This window comes from Sceloporus undulatus, chromosome 4, assembly GCF_019175285.1.
Source record: "Sceloporus undulatus isolate JIND9_A2432 ecotype Alabama chromosome 4, SceUnd_v1.1, whole genome shotgun sequence".
Lineage (NCBI taxonomy): Eukaryota > Metazoa > Chordata > Lepidosauria > Squamata > Phrynosomatidae > Sceloporus > Sceloporus undulatus.
Window position 1 is genome coordinate 43,091,010 of NC_056525.1, and position 25,043 is coordinate 43,116,052.

At 39.2% G+C, this 25,043-nt stretch overlaps 1 protein-coding gene across 6 annotated transcripts in view; it reads left to right on the top strand.

The window, feature by feature from the left end:
- Positions 1 to 25,043, top strand: part of NDRG3 (NDRG family member 3) — a 72,393-nt gene that overhangs the window by 17,355 nt on the left and 29,995 nt on the right. For 3 of the 6 annotated variants that reach the window (XM_042464711.1, XM_042464706.1, XM_042464712.1), the window contains exons 2-3: positions 13,161 to 13,265; positions 16,012 to 16,047. In XM_042464711.1, coding sequence (XP_042320645.1) covers positions 13,209 to 13,265; positions 16,012 to 16,047 — 93 coding nt within the window. In that variant the 5' untranslated portion in view covers positions 13,161 to 13,208. Of the gene's footprint in view, positions 1 to 7,963; positions 8,123 to 13,160; positions 13,266 to 16,011; positions 16,048 to 25,043 lie in introns of those variants that run through there. The other 3 variants (XM_042464709.1, XM_042464707.1, XM_042464708.1) reach the window with 3 other exon arrangements.

Consider the following 25,043-nt stretch of genomic DNA (forward strand, 5'->3'; position numbering starts at 1 on the left):
CCGGACCCCACAGCCCTCCCCCTGGCTACGTCCCTGCTTGAAGGCACATGATAACAAAGTTCTGTAATGTCTTCAATGGGCCCCAAGAGCTAATCTCAGGTACTTGCTACAGTATTTTCTGTGCTACCTTATTTCTATTTTTGTTGTATTGCACTCCCTGGGACTGCCTACATCTACTGTACTATGCATATACTGCATTAGTGTGCAGGGTGCATTTGCATCCTAACAGTTCCTGTGAGAGTTATAGAGATTGCCTAAGGCAGTAATAGTATGTACTCTTCAGAACCTTAGTACTACTGGGCCTGGTGTTGCAACCCAGATTTTATAGTAAAAAAGGCCAGTAATAGAGGCTGTTTTGATCTGAGCTGTTAAAGTAAAAGAATGAACAAACAGAAGGGTTGCAGCTGACAAGAATGGGATTGCACTAGATTGCAACAGACTAAAATATAGTGATCGGAACTAATAAAAATAAGCAAAGTCATCAGTTATGTTAGAAATTTTCTAATAAAAGGGGCAATTTAAATATTTTTTAACTGAATTGGTTGACAAGTTAGCATTCAACATTGATTTAATCCCAGAAATATTTGTTAATTAGTTAAATAGAAAACCACGCTAAAGAGCCAACAGATTTCACATTCCCCGGCTGATTGTTTACCCAGAGCTTAGTTCTCTTGAATTCTGAAAAACTCATTGTTACTCTCTCAGGATTGGTGAATTACAGTGTTTAGATCACAAGATTGAAACCCTGCAAATGCACACGGATATAATAATCTTTGGTTTGCTTTTGTTATAAGAGCAGCCTGGGAGTGGTCTTCTACGCATCCATCTGGCCTTCTTGTTTTCTTCACCAGACACTACATAGAGGTGCCTCATCTCTCACAGGAAAATGAATTTCGAAATTCTTTTGTTGTTAACTGCCCTCCAGTTGATTTCGACTCATGGCGACCCTGTGGATGAGACATTCCCAAGATTCCCTGTCCCCACTGCTCTGCTTAGTTCCTGCAAACTCATACCTGTGGCCTTTCTAATAGAGTCCATTCGCCTAGGATGTGGCCTTCCTCTCTTTCTGCTTTCCTCCATCTTTCCTAGCATTATTTTTTCTTCCAACGAGTCCTCCCTTTTCATGATGTGTCCAAAGTATGACAGCTTTAGTTTTGTCATCTTGGCTTCCAGGGAGATTTCTGACTTGATCTGCTCTAGGACCCATGTTTCTCTTTTTGGCTGTCCATGGGATCTTTAGCACTCTTCTCCAGCACCACATCTCAAATGAACTGACTTTCTTCCTATCTTCTTTCTTATTCTCAGGAAATTTTCTGGGATCATGTGGAAATTAGTAAACTAGAGGAAGGGGGAAGGTAATGAGATTATAAGACATGGGTGAGAATCAGCAATGGGGCTTGGGGCTATTTTTCTGTCCCCGAGATTCTTCAAATGCCACAGAAACCACCAAAAAAGGAAAAAGAAAAAAAATTGAGTTAGCCAGAAATTCACTTCTGTTTCTGAAAAGCAGGTAATTGCATGGAAGTCACAGAAGTTAGCTCCTTGGTATCCTTTTGTAGGCAGGTTGTGCCCTTTTCCTTTGGCAGGCCTTTGAGGGCTGACTATGCAAGAAGAAAAGGTTTTAGCCTGTGTTTGGTTGGACTCACTTGGAGTCTTCCACCATAGTTGACCTAGCCTCCGTCCCTCTGGTTCCATCACCATGAGCTCCATAGCAAACCAGGGATCTCACTTGGTGGGAATGTCCATCATGTCCATCACTCTGGTCATTTCCCTATTCAAGTGATTAGCCAGGGCTTTGACAAGATCACCGTGGTGGTGGTGGTGCTTGTAGTAGTAGTAGTAATAATAGTAATAATAATAATAATATTTATTTAAAAGGTCAATTGCCACTCCCGGTCGGGGGGGGGGCAAATAAAACAATGAAAGGCATTTTCACCTTCATTATAAAGGTTCTAATAGACTTCATTTAAATTTAAAAGGCAAATCAACATTAATGTAATTAATTTCCCCTTTTCTAATGTAAATGCATTTTAATTAGATTTTTTTTAGCTTCACAGTGATAAACTAAATGGATTAACTTTTTCTGTTATTATTTCTGTCTGTGATTACATGTGAGGAAATTCATAAAAGAGAAAAGACAGATTTGCTACAGGGTGTGGCACACTAAGATAGTGATGAGCACTGGGTTTCCTAAACAAGATAGTTTTAAAATTCCATCTTCGATGGGTTATGCATGAGGTTGCTGTCACAGATGAGCATAATCCTTGTTCCCCAAGAGTGCTACACATGCATCCAAGTGGGAAACATAGCTGTATGCTTAGCCATCCCTTCTGGAGGTATCTACTCTTGCTTGAGCTGCATTGTGGCAATTTGCATTATGAGGACAAATTGCTTTTCATTTGCTGTGAAGCAAAACATTTTGTAAATAATCAGACACACTTTCTCACACAGTCAAGACTTTGTCTCGGTACTAAAAGCTTAAGTATGAAGAGCAAGCCCTGATATAAATTAAGTTCTAATCATGCCCATGTTCTGCCAGTTAAACAATGTGTATGAAACACCTTTTTTCTTGCTATTTTTGCGTACTATTTTTGTGTACACTGCTGTACATTATTTTCTTGCAGCAGACATTAAGGGTGTATTTTATTTTTTCTTACTGTATGATTTTTTGCTACAAATATAGCTGTGAATAATAACATGTTGTTGCTTAATGAAAGTGTCATGTGGAATTTATTTTGGTATAGTTTGCCAAAAATTGTCTGTATTCTAATATTCTCAAATCATAAGTAATAAATGGTTGGAAATGATTTGCAAATTATAATTTCTCTTCCGATAAGATCTTTAAGGAAAAGGCCCAAATGCCATCTTTATTTGGTTTTCCTTTAAAAAAAAGGGGGGGGGGTTGATTTTGCAGTAATTACAAAACAAGTAGACGAAGTCAAATGTTGTTGGACTGCACCTTCCAGCATTCCTTACCTTTGGCTGTGCTGTATCGAATGGATGAGAGGTGCAGTCCAACAACATCTGGAGGGCTGTCCATTCCACTTTGCATTTTGTCCATTCCAATAATGGAATTATGTTATTACATGGTAAAATATGTGTAATTTGACCTTTCCCTTCGTTGAAACTCTCTTGTGTTATTTGTGCTATTAAGCCTCTGTAAACAGTAGCAATTTGAAAGAGGATGCCTTGTTGCAGTTTTCAAGGTTAAAGCTGAGTTCCAGATCTGGGTAGGATGAAGGCCACTGTTACAGTATTTTTGAGGCTGAACTATGTTGACAAATGGAATTTTCCATCCAGTACTATGCTGTCTGTTCTCTTGAAAGACTGTAGTTGTTTACAGGCTGTGAGTGTAACTGCCTAACAACCAGGGTTACCAGGTTTTCTACATGGCAATAAGAGACAGTCAAAATTCATGATGTGTGGCATGGGTTGAACTATCAGGAAATGTCTATTTACAACATTGCAAATAAAGTCATTCTGGCTTTGCAGTCCCTCCCTCCCCACCATGGTCCCTGAAGTGGGGGAGAGCCCACCGACATGGTCTGGCAAAATGGTCTGGCAAAAATTGGAGTCCTAAGACTCCTATGTAGTTTGAGGCCTCTCAGCAGGAATTTTCACCCAGAAGTGTACTAAATGATCAAGCACTAAGATACATTAAGGAATAACAAAGGCTGCCTGCAATCTATCCTCTGCACACCTATCTGGAAGTAAGCTAGAATTAACGGAGTGTAGGGCACTTCTAAGCAGACTGTGTTTGTTAGGTCTTCATATTTATGGATGTTTCCATTAATATGAATGGGGAAAGTAATTTGTCCTCTCCCTGCAAGTAGTCAAAATTAATAACCTGCCTGCCAGTGTTGAGCCTACCTCCACTTAAAAGATAGTTCTGGAATTGCTGCTCCTTTCAGAATTCAACATGAGATTTAAAAAAAATAAGATTCTGTGGTTCTCTAACTTCAAATATGTAGAGGTACAGATAACCAAAAATATAGTGCAATTATAACATAAGAGCTACAAACCAGTAATAGATTGGGTTACATTTTAATTGAAGGAGTGGACATCCCCACAGACTGTCTCATTGGGACATATAGTAGTCATCATTTTGTATTCTAAAGTTTGTATTCCGTATTCTAAATTATTTTCATGAGTCTCCTGAGAGATAAAAGTATAGGTGAAAACTATTTGAAAAAAAACATTTCAATTAGAAACCAGATTATATTTATTATGAGCATCAGATATTCTTTAATGCCAAAGACCTAGAAATTGCTAATCTGGAATTGGAGTACAGTACACCTCATACCAAGTCCAACAGGCGATACAGATGATGGTTCATTTTCTTGAATTTGTGTATAAAAAGGAATTGTGTATAAAAAGGAATTAATTGGCCATAATCTGAGACTTCTGGACAACACAGGATGACCCTGGATTGAGTCTTAAATTAGTCTAGAAGAGTGCTGCTGAATGGTGAAGATGCTCCCTAGAACTAAGAAGGCACTGCAGGTAATGTGTAGGATGCCTTCACCCTTAAAGATCAGGTCCATGGAGGTCAACCATGGAATATGCATCTTTTGGCCATACAATAAAGTTAGAAACTGTGGCACCTGTGTGTAAATGTAGTCTCCAAATGACATTTAAACTGTTATTTGTTAACTCAAAGGACCTTTGAATACTAGAGTTTAGATGTGATGATCTAAATGTCATATGTATATAATGGGATGCCCAGTGGCTAGTGATGCTTTTGAAGGATTCAGCACAAAAGGTTTTCCTTTTGTGATATATTACATAGATGTATGCAGAGGAGATCTTGTCACTGAAAATCCAAATAAAGAATGGGAAATTTTATGATCAGGTGTTCCCTTTAAATATATTTCAGCCCTGAGGAATTAATGCACTTACAAAACCATTTATAGACTACATTTATGACTATGATGCCAGTTTTTGCAAAGGAGTGTCACTGTTCACTTGGTGAAAATGTGGGGAAAGGAGGAGTCTTGCCTAAATGTAGTTTTATTGCCCTATTGAATGCTATTTTTGAACTGAGTTTATGGAAATAATCAGGGGAATCACACACCAAACTTTTAGAAACAAACAAACAAACTGCTCCTGTTGTCTGCTTATATGGAGAAAATGATGACCTCAAAGAGAAGCATCCTATATTCTACCTGTTAACTGCAGCTCACATGATTATAGGAAAGAATGGGAAATATGCTGAGGAGTAAGAAAATCAGATTACTTTATTGAACAATGGTAGTCTTGAGGTTTTTTATGGTTTTTTTGCCGGCCATGAAAGCCTTCACAATGGTAGTCTTTCATCAAAATGGAGGTTTAAGGAGTGTCACATTGGCACAACATAAATCCTGGAGGGATACTGTATTTTCCGGCATATAAGACGACCCCCCATCTTTTCCAGTTAAAATATAGAGTTTGAGATATACTTGCTGTATAAGACTACCCCTCTTCCAACGCACACCAAATAAAATTTTTAAAAACATCAGATTTGATTTCAATATGATAATTTAAATTCAAATGCTTATGACATGCAGGTCCTTAGCAGGAAGCTTTGTTGTACAGTCGACCCTTGCCTTGCGCGGGGGATCTGTTCCAGACCCCCCGCGTAAGACGAATTCTGCCTATGCTAAAGCCCCATTAGAAACAATGGCTTGTGTGCGGCGGTGTGGCAGCGCACGGGGTGCCACGGGCATGCACACCCATTCATTTGAATGGGACGCACCACACTGCGCTCCCCATGGCTTGAGCGCATATGCTCAAGACTGCATAAAGCGCGCCCACGTATAACGCAGGCGCACTGTATACAAATTGTTTTTGTTATTTTGTGTTCCTTTATAAGTCATTAGTAAAGGGGCAGAAACAGTCAAAATCATGAATGAAATTAGTAAAGTTGATTAAAGTTATTAGCATAAAGAAATAGAAGACAACAACAACAACGAATGAACAAGGGACCTCTTCCACAAGATCAGAGAAACCAAAAGAAAATTTTGGGATGCTATATTATCAACAGGGAGTGCATTATAGGATCGGGAAGAAAAGTGGTACTTTGAGTTGTCTTAAATCATTTAAAAATACATTGTTTTCCCCCAGTCCTGGAACCCCAAAAGAAATGTAATTGTGCCCTTCAGTCTCAAAGTGGTGCCAAGGTTACTCTTAAATATATACACATGTATTGTTTTCCCTGTTTCTCTGAACCTGTATCCCCAATTAATAATCTCATTATAAATAGATATAAATCAGTCTAAAAAATAAATGTGCCTAATGAATGCGGTAAGTGTTCTTGGGAAAGGGGTGCATGGATCTTTTTCAAATGAATGAAAACGTATCTCTTGTATCACTGTAATTCTGTAGTTTAAACCTTTATTTCCATTCACTGTGTGGCTGTATATGTCTTCAGGTTGTCTGTTCACTGGTGACTCCCATGAATTTCATAGGATCTTCTTTTTTCTGAAATATTGCCAACAGTAGCTGATATTTGTAGGTAGTCTCCCATCCACGGAGTAACCTGGGCTGACTCTGCTTAGTTTACAAGGTTTTCAGGGTCTTTAGCCCTTTTCAGTCTCTTAAAAATGGATGAGCCTAGTTAGAGCCAGTGTGGAGTAGTTGTTTGAACACTGAACTATGACTCTGGAGACCAGGGTTTGAATCCCATCTCAGCCATGGAAACCTACAAGGTGATCTTGGACAAGTCACGCTCTCTCAGCCTCAGAGGATGGCAATGGCCAACTCCCTCAGAAGAAAGTTGCCAAGAAAACCCCAGTTTAGGTTCGCCTTAGAGTTGCCATAAGTCAGAAATGACTTAAAGGCGCACAACAGCAACAAGGTGCACAGTGAGCCTTGCGAAAGTAATTAATGGGATGGAAATATATGGTGTATATATATATGTGTATGTATATATATATATATACACACACACACACACACACACATATACACACATACAAATACATCATCCCTATTTCCCTTGTGTGGTGGAATAGGGATGATTATTGAATATTGATATGTGTTGTGTGTGGGTTTTTTGTGAAGGTTTTTTCTTTTTTATATATACATTTTCTTTTTTTACAATTTTTTATTATTTTCACACGTTTTTGTAATTGTGATGTAATTGTTATGTATGTCCCACTATTAAAATTACACACACACACACACACACACACATATATATAATTGAGCCACAAAGGCTCGATCAGGGGGTGGGAAATAAAATGCATGTATATGAGTGTATCTATCTATCTATCTATCTAGTTTCACTTAAGTAGAAAATAAGGTGATTATTGAGTATTGAATTATGTTTTGTTGTTGTTGTTGTTCTGTCAGGGCTTTCCCCCCCCTTTTTATACATATTTTTTCTTCTCTTTTTTTCTTTTTCACTATTTTCACATTTTTTTGTAATTGTTATGCATACCCCACTACAGTATTAAAATTATATACACACACATATATATATATATAAAATCGAGCCAGCAAGGCTTGATCAGGGGGTGGGAAATAAAATGCTTATGTATGCGTGGTGTGTGTGTGTATATATATTGTTTCACTTAGGTGGTGGATGGAATAGGGGTGATTATTAAGTCTTGAATTGTTTTTTATTTTGTTTTGTTCTGTCAGGGTTGTCAGAGTAAGGTTCAATCAGGGGGGTGAATATATATATGTGATGATACACATATATAAGACCATATATATATATATATGGCCAAGAAGGCTCAATCAGGTCAGGGGTGGGAAATTAAATGCTTTTATATGTACACACACACACACACATATATATTACCATTTTTATATAAATAAAATATAATTAAATGTGTGTGTGTGTGTGTGTGTATATATATATATATATGGAGCCGCTTTGACCTGGCTTCCGCCAGGGAGCACCTCTCACGACAACTGCAAGATCTCGCGACGTTCTCCTTAGTCTCGCGAGAGGCGCGCCGGAAAACCTGCGAAGTCCCGCGCGCGGGCAAGGCGGCAAAGTGCCGCCGCGAACTGTAAAAGAGCAGGGAGAGCGAGCGCGCGCGGGAAAGGAGGGAGAGACCGAGAGCGCGAGAGAGAAAGAGAAGCCGTGTTGCGCATGCGCCGTGGGACTGGCCCTCCTCCCCTTCAGTGTTTGGTATGGGATCATTGTTGCTGGTGCCTCTTTGGCTTGAGGTTGTTTTTTTTTTTTTGCGCCCCTGCAACTATTTCCCTTTGAAATAAGGGGCTGCTTAGCCATGGGCTTTTCAGTGAGAGAGGCTAAATAGCCCTGTGGGTGTTTAGACAGTTGCGCTGTGTGCTTTTGGGTTATTATTGTGATGTTGTTGTTCAATGCCATTTAAACATTGACAGTGACTTTCCTGGAGATGATGATGTTTATATCTGCTGAAGTGGAACCCATTTTGTCTATTACTTTGCTGTACAGACATGAGTGGATCCACTTGGCTTTTCACTAGGACTCAGAGCCCACAACACACTGCAGAAATAACCTGCTTTAACTGCCCTGGCTCAGTGCTAGGGAATCCTGGGAACTGTAGTTTTGTGAGACATTTAGCCTTCTCTGTCAGAGAGAGCTCTGGAGCCACAATAAACTACAGTTCCCACGATTCCCTAGTAGCACTGAGCCAAGGCAGTTAAAGCAGTCTCAGACTGGACTATTCCTGCAGAGCGTTTGGGACTTTAGAGACCAGCCACTGGGATGTTATACACTGGGCATAGTTGGCAGTCTGATTTGATATATTTGTTGTTGAAGGAGAGATAGACTAAATATTTCTGTCACATGCATTTGAGAAAATCCCTCCAAACTGAGAAAACATTACCTTTAGATTAGTTGCCATTATTATTATTATTATTATTATTATTATTAGTTTTGTAGTATAAGCATTTTCAGAAATTAATCCAGCACGTGAACTTCTAATCCTTCTGCTATAAATGTTTCCTTCTTTGGAGGTTTTAAAACAGAAGCTGAATGACCATCAGTTGGGGGTTCTTTGATTGTGAGTTCCTGCATGGCAGAATGGGCTTGGGCCGGATGGCCCTTGGGGTCTCTTCCAACTCTGTTGTATGCTTCTATGAAATGCTTTGACCAATATAATTAGATGGAAGACCTTAAAATTTTGGAAAGGGAACATGACAAAAATCCAAATTCTTACATGATGGTATCAGACAGACTATATATCATATTCATACTCATAGAGTTGGAAGAGACCGCAAGGGCCATCCAGTCCAACCCCATTCTGCCATGCAGGAAATCACAATCAAAGCATACCCTACAGATGGCCATCCAGCCTCTGTTTAGAGACCTCTAAGGAAGGAGACTCCACTATACTCCAAGGGAGTTTGTTCCACTGTCGAACGGCCCTGACTGTCAGGAAGTTCCTCCTAATGTTGAGCTGGAATCTCTTTTCCTGGAGCTTGCATCCATTGTTCTGTTTTCTTGTCTCTGGAGCAGCAGAAAACAAGCTTGCTCCCTCCTCAGCATGACATCCCTTCAAGTATTTAAACAGTCGTCCGATGTCTAAACATTTTGCTAATCTAGCTACATGTCAGCTGTGCCCATCTCTGTTGAAGAAATACACTCATGCCAATCTTCCTCAGTGGTACAATGCTCTAGATCCACACCTTAGTCTCAGCATTTAAATCTGATCCATGCCAATCCTGTGTGTGTGAAGATAAATATTATTTTAAAATTCCTTGAATGTTTTTTTCTTAATGATAGTGGCTACAGATTTGAACAGCCCACATCTTCTCTGAAGATGCCGGCCACAGATGCTGGCGAAAAGTCAGGAACAAACTCTTTGAGAACATGGCCACATAGCCTGAAAAACCCACAAAAAACAATCCACGTTTCCTTAATCTTTGGTGTGTAATTTGATAATAATTAAATAGATGACACATCACTTTCTAAGTCTTCCTTATGTTACATTTGTTCTCGGTTGAATTCATTTAAACTGTTGTTACAAAGCCTTACACGGCCACTTATTAGATCCTTGGTAATGGGGCTTCAAGCTGAAAACAGGATTAACCTGAGCTGCTCCCACAAATCTTTTTAAAAGATGCAGGCTTGTTCTCTGAGAAGAAGCTCCCCCCATCTACTTCTAATATTATCCTCATCTTATCCAGTTCTTTAGTTGGTTCTATTTGAGAGCCAAGTGCTCCCTTTAATTATTTGTTACACAAATGCCAATTATTTAGCTGTATGTTCTTCATGCGCTTTCTCATAATCGTAACATCCAGAGTGTTCAGTTGCATTCTGGCAAATTCATTTAGCTCTTATGTCCTTCCTGCTGTAAGACTCTGTTTTCCTGGGGTCAGGAAATAATATATTTGTTTGAAATCCATGTACTGTAACCTCATTGCTACTTCAAAAATGGGATGGGAGCAGTAGCAATATAGTCAAGATAGGAGAAAGAACCCCAAATCTCTTGCTCTCCCAAAAGGTAGACCACATAACTATTTCTGAAACGTTAAACAGATCAACGTTGGTTCATTGCTAAATATTGACTGGTTTGTGGTTCCCCCAAAATTATGAAAAATTAAAATGCCCAATTAAAAGTGGAAAAAGAAAACAAACGTCTTAGTAATTTGACATAAATGTAACTATGGCTGACAATAATCACCTCAAGTATAATGCTTATTTAAACATCAAAGGTTCAGAATGACAGTTGTTGCATCTTGGATTAAGCATGACCCATCGTCCTGAATGCGCCCTGTCTAGGAATTGGTTGTGCTAAGTGCCGGTGGCATCCTATGTTGTGACTTTTTGGACAAGGAATAACAACCAACTCCATGTTTCTCTGCTATTAATATATTTAAAACTGACATTTTTCTTTCCTATTAATATGTTACAAACTTACATTTTTGATCATTGAGGCTATTGTTCTGCTCATTTCTTCATATACCATGAAAAGTAAATATGGGAATTGAGAACCATCATGGTGTAGTGGTTTGAATATTGGACACTGAGTCTGGAGACCTGGGTTCGAATCTCTGCTTGACCATGGAAACCCACTGGGTGATCCTCTGCAATTCACACTCTCTGAGCCTTAGAAGGAGGCAAAGGCAAGCCCCTCTCTGAACAAATCTTACCAAGAAAACCCCATGATAGGGTTGCCATAAATCAGAAATGATTTAAAGGCATACAACAACAATATAAGGATGATAGCATTAATCATTACATCTTACCAAGTAGCAGTTGGAAAGCTTGTATAAATCTTTACACTTTATCGAATTAGCAACTAGAAAACTTGTGCAAAGATTTACTGAGCAAGGTAGGTGTGGTATATAGTTGCACCCCAACTCTATACCTGGTATCATTTCCCAGTATGATTATGTTTGGTTTGTATGCTTGGATAGTGGTAACTTAAACATACCAGTCCAAAAATAAGGGATAGTTAGGTTTCTGCAGGAGAGCTTCTTCACCAGCTTTATGACTGTTTTCCTTTCCATATCCAGAGAGTGCGCACACAGTTGCCTTGGAAACATGAGCTACTCTATTTACTAGTTGAGGCAAATAAGCCTTGAGTCCCTCTGGACACTGCTTTCTCCAGTGCCACTTGCTTCCTTTGATCATTAATGTTGTTTCACTGTGATAGTATTGGTCTTACCTGTAGAGGCGAATCAATCTGTCAGTATACACATCAGAAGGATGTAACATTTTGTTGATTTCTAGGAGAATGTACTGCTTAATACGGCTGACGCAAGACATTTTTGCTGCCTGGGATAGAGTAGCACATGTTACCCTTATCCTTCAGACCAGATAAATCATTGGGCTTGGAACATTAGCTTTAAAAATTAATTTGCTAGTGTTGAACATCAGAAGTGAGTGATTAATTAGTTGTCCAGGTTGATGAGTGAAGTGATTTAATTAAATTATGTTAATAAATTACTTAAGCTGTTAGATTACTAGAACAAGGCATAGTGTTTACAGAGAACAGTATGGCATTGTCATTGTTGACCCTTAAGGGCACATTTTTATTGGCTCCTTCAAACATTTTTTTAAAGTAATTTTAACATTGCCTTTCTTGAGCTGGCACTTTTTCCAGAATTACTGCCGATCCCATAATACTGCTTGGGCGGAGATGACTGAAGTCCAGCATATTTGATTGGGAAGCTCTCAGGTTGGGAAAGGCTGTTGTAAAACATGGGACCTCACCTTTTATCTTTTCACCCCGCTCTTTCCTACTAATATATATATATATTTCACTCATCTTTCTAGTGCCTTATTTGTTAGAGGTTAAAACTAATGCCATTTAGTTAGATGACACAGATGGATCAGCAATCACCAATATAACAGTAGTAGAAAATTCTTAATCAAACGTTTTGAGCACCTTTAAGCATATGCAGAAAGCTTTTCGCCACTGTTAAATCCCTTGATCCTCTGCCTCCCTGTTCATATATAATGTACAGGCTGTTATAGTTTAAGATGCCTGCAAAGCTACCATTACAGAAACATTCCTACCAAAACAAGAAGAGGAGACAGAACAGGAAATATATGGTGAAGAAATTTCAGCATTTTCCATAGTGCCACCACATACACATTTTCTAGAAAGGTCCACTATGTCTGCGGTGACTAGGAAAAAAATAACTTATTTAGATATAAGTAAAATACAGCACGACACTACAGTGCAAGGACAATGGAACCTTCTTCCCTTTCCCTCATATCTGCCACTTTTGGGGATAGGAGGGAATGGAAATTGGAAGGTTCCCAGTTTTGTTGATAGGATCATCTCATCATTGGAAGAACATCCATAGTTCTTCCTTAAAGAGTATAGAAGAATTAGCATCTCATCTTTCTGGTGGGATAGCCAAGGCAGATAACAACAATTAAAGCCTGTAATCAAAAATAGTAAAACTGCAGAACAGAAGTACATTTGACATAATTGAAGTATAAGTAAACAACCTTTTCTTCTGCACTTTCTTTTGGGGGTATGCAAGGGGTTGGACTGAATGGCCCTTGGGGTCTCTTCCAATTCTATGTTTTCATTTGATGTTTATGATTCAGCCAGGTATAAAGTGTCTTTGCTCAGTGCCACACTGTGAGCAGAGAAAGAACATTTCTGTTTAGGAAACTGGAACCTGTCCCATAGCTAAGCCTGAGTATTTGGTCAGTCCTCTCAGTCTATGCTGTAGCAGGATCTCTTGCAAAGTTGTGACCTTGTTTCTTTTGCTTTTAGCAGGAGTGTTTTGCTGTTTGACAGTTAACGTCAGTGTTCTCAGTAGACATGGAAGAATTGCAAGATGTCCAGCTGACAGAGATCAAGCCTCTTCTGAATGATAAGGTAATATATGTGGTTTGAGCATTAGCAAAGATCTAGCCATTTTGTGATCTATGTCAGTTATGTGTAACTCCTGTTTGGATGCTATAGTTCTCCACATCCTGCTCTTGGAAACAAAATGCAATGTTCAGAGGTTCTGCTTAAATTTTATAAAACATCTCCCTTTTTAAGATGATTAAGCACAACTTTTTTCCTGGTACACTCTTACCTCTGATGCCCTCTCCTTCTCTTAACACCTTTGTGGAAGATTTTAGATTGCAAGTTCTTCGGGAAAGGTCGCTGTCCATCTGTTGTTGTAGTGATAAAATAGTGATGCAGTATTTTAAAGACTGAAGAAATATGGCATAAGCTATTGTTTACTAGAATCATCTCTATTACTTCATTTATAATAAATATATGTATATATTGGCTGAAAAGATTGCTAATAAACCATCAAGTCAATGTCTGATAATCTGCAGAGCAGGGATTTCCAGTGCAAAGCACCAGTGCCCCAGAGCTCTCAGTTCTAGAAATAAAGGTGGAATGTAAATCAGAAAAGAGAAATACAGTTGTCCCTCTTTTCTCAGGGGATCCGTTCCGGACACACACACGAAATCGGAAAATCACGCATATTCAAGCCTAATTGGCTTGAATGGCGGCGTGCCCCTGCAGTGCACACCCACATGCCCCCACACCTCATTTTAACCCTCCATTCATCACTCACAGATGGTCAAAGGACATGGATCCCAAGTCCAGGAGAACGGAGGGAGGACTGAACTGTCAGATTTTCCTATCCATGGGGATTCCATTCTGCATCCTGCCCCCCAAAAAATGACAAACAGCGGGGGAGATTATGTCCTGGTCTTCCTAATAGTGGACAGCTGTGTGCACGTGCCATCATTGGGGAGATCAGGGTGGGGCCATCCATGAATGCTCCAATCTTCAGATAGCAAGCCTGCCGTTGGAAAGGGCTGACTGTAATACTGTTCCTTGTGCCTTTCCCAGTAGATAAGGGATCCATATCCTGTAGTTTGGGTTATGCTCCTCCTACTTGTTCCAGATAGGCAGGAAAGCGAAGACTCTTCCAATGATCCCACATGGGTGGAGCAAACCCTTGAAGGCCAGTCTTTTCATGCTTATCGCTCCAATAGGACGTATTCGCTGTTGCTCTGCTTCATCTTTGCTAAAGCTGCTCCAGTCTTTTCCTATGAATAGCGTAAGCAGATTGCATTATGCAGAGTAGTGACTTTTATATTTATCTATTTAACTTTTGTTTCAGTTTTTCTTAGGCAGAATTTAAAGAATCCTTTAGAAATTTAATCTTTTTTATACGGCACATAGGAATATCTTTCTAGATTATTATTATTATTATTAACCTTTATTTATAAAGCGCTGTAAATTTAATTAATTATTAAATTAATTGCTCTTCACCCAGTGAACTAAGACAGATGGGGATGGGGACTGAACTTTGTTTGCAAATTCAGCCTATTCGCTTTTTGTGGATATACGTGTGTGTGTAATTTGTTTAGTTATTTGTCTAGAGTGCGATATAATCAGTAACAGACTAGTGTTTTCAGCTGATTCAGTAAAATCCAATTTGGTTTGCTTGGCCTCTTTTGTGTAGTATTACTTGAAAACCTCAATCATCTTCTTCTGTTTTTTAAAAATGTGTTGCTTACCTAGAGATGTCAGGAACAGAACCTGAGATCTTTTTTACGTAAGTGGTCTACTTCTAAGGAACCACACCACCAAATCCTTATATGCACAGGATAAAGTATTCCCCCTGAAATAATTTTGCAGGGTGATTAATTGAAAAATAAGTAGAATGCATGGAATTCATTGTTCATAAATCATAGTAAAGGCTAGAAAACTTACAGTCTTTTTGATGACTCAGTGGGGTGAAGCAGACTGGCAACTTGGAGTGGCCTCTGGCCACTCCGGCCCTGATTGGCCCCAGTTTGGCCAGGGACCCCAGTAACCACACGGCCCGCTCTGAAAACAAGCCACCACCACAGTCCTGAATGGGCTGCTGGCAAGGAGTAGACTTTTGCCACTCCTTGCTGGTGGCTTCGGGCCGCCTTAGGCAGCTTCGGAGCAGCTTCTGGCCAGTCCAAGGGCATGCATCATCTGCATACCATGCCCCCAAAGTAGCTGGAAGCTGCTCTTTTTGATCCTGTCTGTTTTGGGCCAAAGACTCCCCCCAGGACACGGTGGCTTAATGGTCTATATGCCGACTCTTGACAACTGCAAAGTCAACAGATCAGCAGTACGAGACCCAAGTGCCATGTGACAGAATGAGCTCTTGTCACTAGTCCCAGCTTCTGCCAACCTATCAGTTCAAAAGCATGTAAAAGTGCAAGTAGATAAATAGGTACCACTTTGGTGGGAAGGTAACAGTGTTCTGTGCCCCTTGGCATTTAGTCATGCTGGCCATATGACCACGGCAACGCTGGCTCTCTTGGCTTAATAACGGTGGTGAGCACCACCCCCTACAGTTGGACATGACTAGACAATCACATCAAAGGGGAAACCTTTGCCTTTTTACTAACCTGATTACATTATGTTAGAAAGTTCTGAGTCCTGTCTCGTCTGGGGACTATTTATGTAATGTTTAATTGCTGCACTGGTCCCTGTTCTGTTCCTGTTGGTGGTTGAGGAAGGAGGGACTTTTTATTGAAACAGATTTTCAGATAGCTCTGCTGCAGAATACAGTTCATTAGACTATTCTAGAAACTGGGCTGTTCATTGGCTTCTATTTTTATTTCAACAGAATTCAGCTCGGAATTTTCAGGACTTTGACTGTCAGGTAAGTGCTTGAAACCAATGCCTGAAACAGGTATGCATTGTCAATCTTTTTCTAAAAACCAACAATGGGCCTATCTTAATCCATTAGTCCTCTGAATAAATAAGAAGAGCTCAAAAAGCTCTTGTGTACTTGTAGCTGATTTTCTGTACCTTCAGAAACATCTGTCTATTCTGCCTGTCTTCAGATCACAAAAGATGGTTTTGAAGAGGCTTATGACCTAATATAAGGCTAAAGCTGTTGCTGTTAGTGTAGTAGTTATTAGTTGCAAATCCATATTGAAGTTCAGTGACCCAGAAATCATTGAAATGTAATGTTGAAATTGTAAAGTCCACTTTTCAGTGTCGTAAAATGAAATAGGCCAGTTTTTCAGTCTGTGTCCTGGCTTGATATTCCATCTTGCTTTAATCTCATTTGCTTCAGAAATGGGAAATGCTCTTTCTGTGGTTCAGAGATCATATTTACAGCTGTCTTACTATAATAAGAAGTAGGAATTGTGCAGCCTGTGGGTCTAATGTGATCCTTGGGATCTCCTGTGTGGCCCATGTGATCAGAACTGACTTGAATCACCTAAGATGTCATTTCCAGTTGCTGCTGACCTTGGGGACATAGCCTGCTAAGGACTGGGGTGTGCCAAAGAGAGCCCTCCAATTCTCAGTGTGTGCCAACTCCCAAATGTATGATCAGAATCACTTGTGAATTTAACAAGCATCTTGATGTGTCACCTCTGCATAGCACAGCAAGAATATTTGAGATAATACACTTAATAAATTTGAATAGAAGTGGAGTAGCACAGGAATTGCATCCTATCTAATTTTTGCAGAAAGAAAGTTTGTATATATTTCTGGGCCTAGACATCCTATGCTGGTAGAACAGACACTTCTGTTATGTCCTTTTGTCTGCCTTGATGGTTTCCTCACTTTTTGCTAATGTTTTGCTCTTTTGTGCTGTTCACTATGATGCAAATACAAATTTAATGCATTTCTGGCAAAGGGCTTTAATTAAAAATGGATTTGATAGGGCCTGCTTCTCTTTGTCTGTTCCTCGTCTTTCTCTCTCTCAAACATACACACAGACACACACCATTCCCTCTCACAAAGGATAGCCATAACCCAACGCAAGTAAGTGCCTACACTTACGGAAAAGAGATTGAATATGCATATTAGGTTTGAAAATATAGAAAGTCTGCTTAAGGCAAATACATTGTGAGAAATGCAAATATAAAGTATGATGTGAAGTGAGCAGAGACCAGAGGAAGCTTGCCATTTCATTTTCTTAGTAGTTTAGACTGAACAGTGAATATGTGTCCATAGCAACCAGTGAACAGGATGTTCCTGGCTATAGCTTTTTAAATTTTTAGCTCTTAACACAGAGTTATGTGGCAACCTTTTGTGTTAGTTAGAATTTTATTATATATTTAAGAACCCTTGTAAAATACCCATGGCAGTTTTGGAAGACTACTCCATTCACCTCTAAGCATAGGATGAATAGCACAGCATGTTCATGGCTCTTGTTTGCTTTAGACTAGGATGTTTCTGAGAAACCAAAGAACCTAAGTTTTAACATGACTTACTGGAAAAAATTGAGTTAAAACAGTGCAATTGAGTTAAAAAATTTTTTTTTCATTATTGTAATCTTTAACACAGTGCAACTTGCTCTTACATACCTCAGACTGTCACTGTTTTTAAGAGGAATGTGGACATTTCTTGGCATGGGCAGAACATCTGCAATTAGATAATGAAAGGGGAAGAGGGTGATGTTTCTGTGGGTATCTAGCAATTAGCAGTGGGCAAAGTGGAAGAAAATTATTGGATTTGCAGCTTCATAGTTTCTGAATTCCATATAATTGTAAGGCTTGTGTTACATTTTGTGGAGAGAAAAGCACACAAAACCTGGTGTAAATATGTATATTTAGTACATAACTAAAATTTCATACATTTAAAAAGTAGTCACTGAGAAATGCACACACTTTCATGAGAGGAAAAGAAGGTTCACAATCTGTTATATAAATGGGATAGAATGTAGGACAGTAACTGAGAAACTCTCAGTGAAAGACTGACAGATTCCCATATCCCTAATTTAGTAAAAGCTAGAGTGAATGGGGTTTTATTACATCTCATATGACTTCTTTGGGTGATGTGTACAATGCTATTTAAAGGTTTATTTTGGGAAGCTCTCTTTCAAAGTGAGATTTATTGGTGGAAGTAGAAGAAGATATCTTCATTGGGCAGTACTGCTATGGAGTAAAAACTCTGATGACTAGCATTGTCCACATAGAATTTAAAGGGGAAGCTGAAGGAGACACAGGAAGGTAGCTGAGTCAAGCATGGAAACTATGTCAGAAACACATTCAGCTGTCTATTGCTGAACCTGCCTAGTTACCCTCCTTCCTGATAGGTATGAATCATTAGTCACAGCAATCATCTGAAAAGGATTCAGCTTTATAGTTCCACCACTCAGGCAAGAATGCCTATGAAACTGTGCAGAAGTGCCTCTTTAATATTGGCCACCTCTTTAAAACAGCTCTTTCATTTCCATTGGTTGAACATGTACTAGCTTTAGTTTGCAGGAAGCGTACTTGAAAACAGGACACAGTTTCAGAGTGCGGTTTTAAAAACAATTGAGGCAGTAACAGTGTTGAAAATAAACAGTTCCGAATGTGTTCTGTACCTAAATGAGGGACCATATGAGGGCACTATCTGTGCTGTTCTGTGTAGGTGAAATTAAAATATATATATTGAGCAGTATAATTTATGGAATAATGCAATTTCATTAATAATAGTTACTCTGGAAGGCAGGATTATTTTGTACTGTACTAGAGAGCTGTAATGGATTAAGGTCAGACATTATCTGTTAATCTCTGAACCAAGATAGTACTGACCTGAATCTGGAATTTGTGGGACAAGGAACAATTGCTATAGGGAAGTACATCAGTGAAATGCTGCTTTTGGTCTGCATTGTTAAGTTTCTCCAGGTTGAGAAGGGCATCATAGCAGGAAAGGTCCATGTAGTGTAACTGTCTGCTACTATCTTTTTTTTTCTAATTAAATTTTTATTGAGTTTTTACAATAATTTTACAATAAAACACAAAGTCAGTAGAAAAATGACAAACAACAACAATTAATTACAAGTGCCAACTGATGAATAGTTATTCTGCAGCAGAATCAGAGAATTGGCTCTCAGCAAGAGCCAGAGAGTCTGGCTTGTCAAGTTGTAGAGTGTCTGTCCAAGGATCCATCTGTGAAGTAGGAGGGTGGATTCAGTAGTGTGTTTGATTAACATAGTCAATAAAGATCATCCAGTCTTCTTGAAATGTGTCAATCCTTTTGTAACCAATGCAAAACCTCGTAATAGCAGACAGTTTTTTTACAACCACATACAGTACCTCAAATTCTAGTCCACCAGTTCTCATTTGCAGTCACCTGACTTCCAACATTTGGCTACTTCTAATCTGGCAACAGTAATGAGAAAAACGATCAGTTTCTTATGTTTCAGGTTAGAATTACCTTTAACAAATATAGAAAGCAAAAGGAAAATTGGGCAGAAATTTACTGTCTTTTAAAATCAGGAAATCATGGTGTTAGAAGGAACTTCAAGGACCATGTAGTCTAGCCTCCCTGCCATGCATAAACTCATGGCTAACACACTACTACTGAGAGACGGTCATCCAACCTCTCTTAAAAGACCTCAAATGATAGTCTTATCATTGAAGGTAGATAGATGGTAGTCTTATATAGTAAAATACTTTTTACTGGTAGGAAATTCTTTCTAAAATTTAGAAGCCATCTCTTAACAAAATTTGAATCCACTGGTCCTTTTCTCTGGAACAGTAGAAAACAATTGTGCTCAATCTTTGATACAACATTCCTTCAGATATTTAAAGATTACTGTCATGTCACCTGTCAATCTTCTCTAAACTAAACAAACCAAACTTCCTAAGCTGTTCCTTGGGGCTTGGTTTCCAGACTTAATGCCATCTTGGTTGCCCTCCTGTGAATGTGTCAGCTTGTCCATATCCTTCTTGAACCTTGGGCACTGTATTAATTGTAAAGTCTGAGTTGAGCAGAATAAATTGGTACTGTTGCTTCCTTCAATCTGGACACTATACTGTTGTTGATACAACCTACAATTAGGTTGGCTGTTTTGGCTGCTGCATCACATTAAGGCCCCTTTTTGATATGTACTGAAAAGTGATTCCACCTCAACATGAGGAGGAACTTCTTGACAGTAAGAGCTGTTTGACAGTGATATGGTGGTATTTCCTTCTTTGCAGGTCTTTAAACAGAGGCAGGATGGCCATCTGTCAGGTATTCTTTGATTGAGAGTTCCTGCATGGCAGGGGGGTTGGACTGGATGGCCCTTATGGTCTCTTCCAACTCTTTGATTCTATGTTGCCAAGGCAGGTGTCACCTGTTTCTGTGCATTTCACGTTTTCCTGCCCAAATGTAGTTTCAGATCCCTGCTGAAGTCCATCTTGTTAGTTTTGGACCACTTTCCATCCTCAGGCAAAAACCCAAACATGGTGCAGATGCTGCAGCTCACTGCAGCATCCCTATACAGGCAATGTGAAGCACCTGTTGCCTATGTCCTGTTAGCTGAGCTTTTTCACTGAACTATATAGGACTAGTGGCTGCTAACCCTCCCTCTTAGACCATATGCTCTAGGGGGAAAAACACACAAGCAGGGCTCCAAACAGCTCATGCAAACAATTAGCCTTAATGCAAATGACACAGCCTCACCTTATTCTGTATTTTTCACCAATCCTACACACAGTGCCTTTGATTTATATACTGCTGGCTGAGCTCCAGTTCCTTTTGAGACTAAGGCCTGTTACAGACTGCCAAAATAAAGCTGGTTCGGGTCTCTTTGGAGGTATGCTGTTTAAATGATGCATGCATCCTAAGAATCTGGAAGCTGCACCAAAGCTGCACTCCAGTGCTTAGGAATGGAGTGTGGCTTTGGCGCGACCTCCAGACTCTTAGGACCCATGCATCATTTAAATAACATACCTCCAAAGAGACCCGAAGCAGCTATATTTTGGCAGTCTGTAACAGGCCTAAGAGACATTACATCTCCCATAATGTGGAACATTAATAGGAAAATGTATGCTACCAAAGACCATATTGATTCTTTGTATCTAATGGCTTATCAATAAGAACTGTATCACAGTGCTTGTTGCCTGGCTAGAAAGAGAACAGAGGCACTTTTGTTGCTGCCTAATCTGGCTAGGTCAAGAGAAAATAATGACATTACAGTATCATTCCCCTTAGAACAGCTCACTTGTGCATTGAAACGCATAATCTACCTCACGGTTGGGGAAATTGCAGCTCGCAGCTGCATGTGGTCCTTGAGCCACTTTTGTGGCTGCTGGCAACCTCCTAACACCTCTTCAGTATTTCGGGGGGAAATCCTGCTGATTTTCTGGCAATTGTTTCATCTGAAAGCCAGCCAGATATAGCAGTTTACTTCTCTGATCCCTGCAGGGCTCCCTCAAAAAACCCAAACAATAATATTGGTTAAAAACTGGCTCATATTCCAGTGGTGTGGCCCATGGGCAGGGCATGGTGGGGAAACATGGCCTCTGTGCCCTCCACAGTTGTCCACTCCTAGTCTGTAGTAGAATATATGTAAGTACAGCTCAAGCTTTCACAATTCATTGTGAGAGTTGTTTTTACATACTCAGGAATAGCTTTTACTTTTAAAGACTATTTAAGTGTTCTTACGTTTGCACAACTTTATACCTGTTCTTATATTGAACATTCCCAAAGTTAAACCTTGTAAGTTGCAACAAAATAGTAAAATGTATCCTCTTAAAAATAAGTTTTTCATTTTTTCTAGCAGCCAGTGTGGTGTAGTAGTCTGTTACTATTATTAGCTACTACTATTACTACTACTAAAAAAAGTAATACTACTACTACTACTAATAATAATAATAATTATGTTATAAACCAGGAATATGAATAAAAACAGAAAAAAAATGTGAGAATCAGAATAAAATATAGATGAAAACAAGCAAAAATGCATGTGCATTTAAAAAACAACAGAGATTCAGGGCCGTGTGGGATGTAAAAGAGCAACATTACATAGAAAAGAGGGATGGATACAGAGCGGAGATACACCACCTTTATGCCAACATGTCCATCCAAAGGGACCTATGTTACAAAGGAAGACTTATTCTGCTCCAGCGCCATTGCGATAAGCTATAAGCAGAGACCATAGTTCTTCAAAAAGCAGGGGAGGATTACCACCCTGCAACTTTTTAGACTGATGAGTGAGCTTTTCCATGAGCCAAAAATTCCAAATTCAGGACCAGTTTTCTAAGTCCTGGCAATCTCAATCCTGGCCAAAGCTAACAGAAATGCAATAATATCTTTATAACACAATGTCTTGGTTTCATTAGTAAACACTGAAAGTAATAAATGTTCTGAGCAAGGGACAATTTTTGTTGAGTGATTTGCAATGCTAAATTAACCATGAAGAGCCAAAATGCTAAAACTTTTGGACAGTCATACCACATGTGAAGGAAGGTACCGTACCTCTGTCAATTTTTTATGGTGTGGTGGTCTGTGTGTTGAATTAGGACTCTGGGAGACCAGGGTTCAGATCTCTGCTCAGCTACAGAAACTCCACTGGGTGATCTTGGTAAGTCACAGGGGAAAGGCAATGGCAATGGCAATGGCAAACCTCCTTTGAATAAATCATGCCAAGAAAACATATGCTAGGGTTGCCATGGGTTGCAATCAATGTGAAGGTGCACCCCAAAAAATAAAAGTAAAAAATAAGAAATTTCTCTTCCAAGTGGAACATTCCATTCCCTTGGTCCTCCCCAAAAGTGATCATTTCACATGCTGTAGCTACAGAGAATGCTCAGTCCTCAGTGCACTGTTTTGTGTATGTGTGTGTTTTGCTGCTATTCTTTTTTGTAGTGCTGAAACTTTAGAATCATCAGAAACATTGTTGATACCTCCCTCTTGTTATTTATTCGAACGTTTTGACTGTAATCCTGATGGCATGTACTACTTAATCTAATCACAGAATGTCCTATAGAATATATCTGTATCAGTCTAAATTTGATTCCAGTTAACATAACTCAGTTTATGCAGTGTGTGCAGATTTAAAGATCTGTTCTTCATCCTTTTTTACACTTGAAATATGAAAATGTAGCAAATTATCCCGTCCTTTGAACAGATGGTAACTAAATGATCTCCTGGGCTTGTCTGTAGATGGGCAGATGGCGTCTGTAACGTACAAACTAGAAGAACCACGGGTGCAGGTATATTATGGTGCCTTCATCACTTGAAGAGTTTAATATTACATTGGTCTGCCGTCTTGATTTCATGATTGTCTGTCATGTATTTAATTGGATCTTATCTCTTTGTCATGTTGGCTGTTTCCCATATTGAAGAAAGAAGTTATGAAACATTTGGCATAAACTATATTATGTGGTATCTAGAAACCCTGATACCATACAATATAGTTTATGCTAAATATTTCACATGCTCTCAGCCTCAGAATAAGACAGAGGCAAACCTCTTCTGAACAAATCTTGCCAAGAAAATCTCATGATAGGGTCAGATCAGAAACAATTTCAAGGCACATAACAACAGAAACCCTGGATTTGGAATGAACAAAAGCAAACATTTGTTTAGATTGTGATACAAAGTACAGAGCAGGGTTGGAAAGCACTAGATCAGTGCTTCTCAACCTTTCTAATGCTGCGAACCTTTAATACAGTTCCTCATGTTGTGGTGACCCCCAACCATAATATTGTGGTGTCTTGGTTCCTAAGACCATTGGAAATTTGTGTTTTCCGATGGTCTTAGGCGACCTCTGATGAAGGGTTGTTCGAACCCCAAAGGGGTTGCGACCCACAGGTTGAGAACTGCAGCACTAGATGATTAGATATTTTAGACTGATGCTGAAGATTTTCAAAGTCCTTGGGTGTTTCTTGCCTAATGATGTGAAAATATGAAATTGTTTGTCCTAGAAAACCATAATTCCAATAGTACCCCCTCCCCCAAATAGGAATACAATTCGCCCTTGGTATCCACAAATTCATGGCTTGAAAATATTTTCCCCTCCAAATTTTTTTTAATGCCTCCCCCCCCCCAAAAGCAAACCTTGATTTTGCCATTTTATCAAAAGGAACACCATTTTGCTACACTATTATATATAATGGGGCTTGAGCATCCACAGTTTTAGTATCTACAGTGGGTCTTGGAACCAAACCTCAGCAGATATCAAGAATCCACTGTATATTGAAATGTCTATTTAAAATAAATTTGATAAGGAATTTTAAAATATATATATATATAGATTAGTTGAAGCTACTGGGCACATTCTGGAATCTGTGCTTTGGTTTGGTACTTGAAACTAAGGACGTTCATGGCTTCCCAGAAAGAGATGAAACACTAATTCCTTTGGAAAATGACTTACATCTGCTTGTTCTAATTCAGAGCCAATTCACTTTGACTTGAGTCCCAAATCTAAAACTACTATGGGAAATACATAAATGGCTATAACTTTTGTTGTCTTGTTCCCACTGGACAAATTATACAGAATTAATAGCCCTTCAGGATGGGATTATAGCTGCCAAATTGCAGACAACTTGTGCAATAGGTTCTGTGCAACACAGCCTTTCCCTTTGAAGGGTTTAAAAAAGGAGTGCATTCAACTTCCTTAACCTCTTTTTGGATCATTACTGTAACAATGACAGCACAGTACGGTAACGATCAATAAAGTATTTAAATTCACAATTTAAAAATTGCCTGGATTCCTGCAGGAAGAGACCAGTTTTAAATTCATTTTTAAATCAGACAGCGTATTCAGCTGCCAAATTTCTTATGGCAGGTCATTCCACAGTCTAGGGGTGGCTGAAGAAAATGTCCTCTGGTGGACAGTTGACAATTTAGTCTGGGCTGACTAAAGTAAATGTCCACCAGAGGACCTGAGTGTATGAGGCAGATTATATGGGAGGAGGCTATTCTGTAGGTAACCTG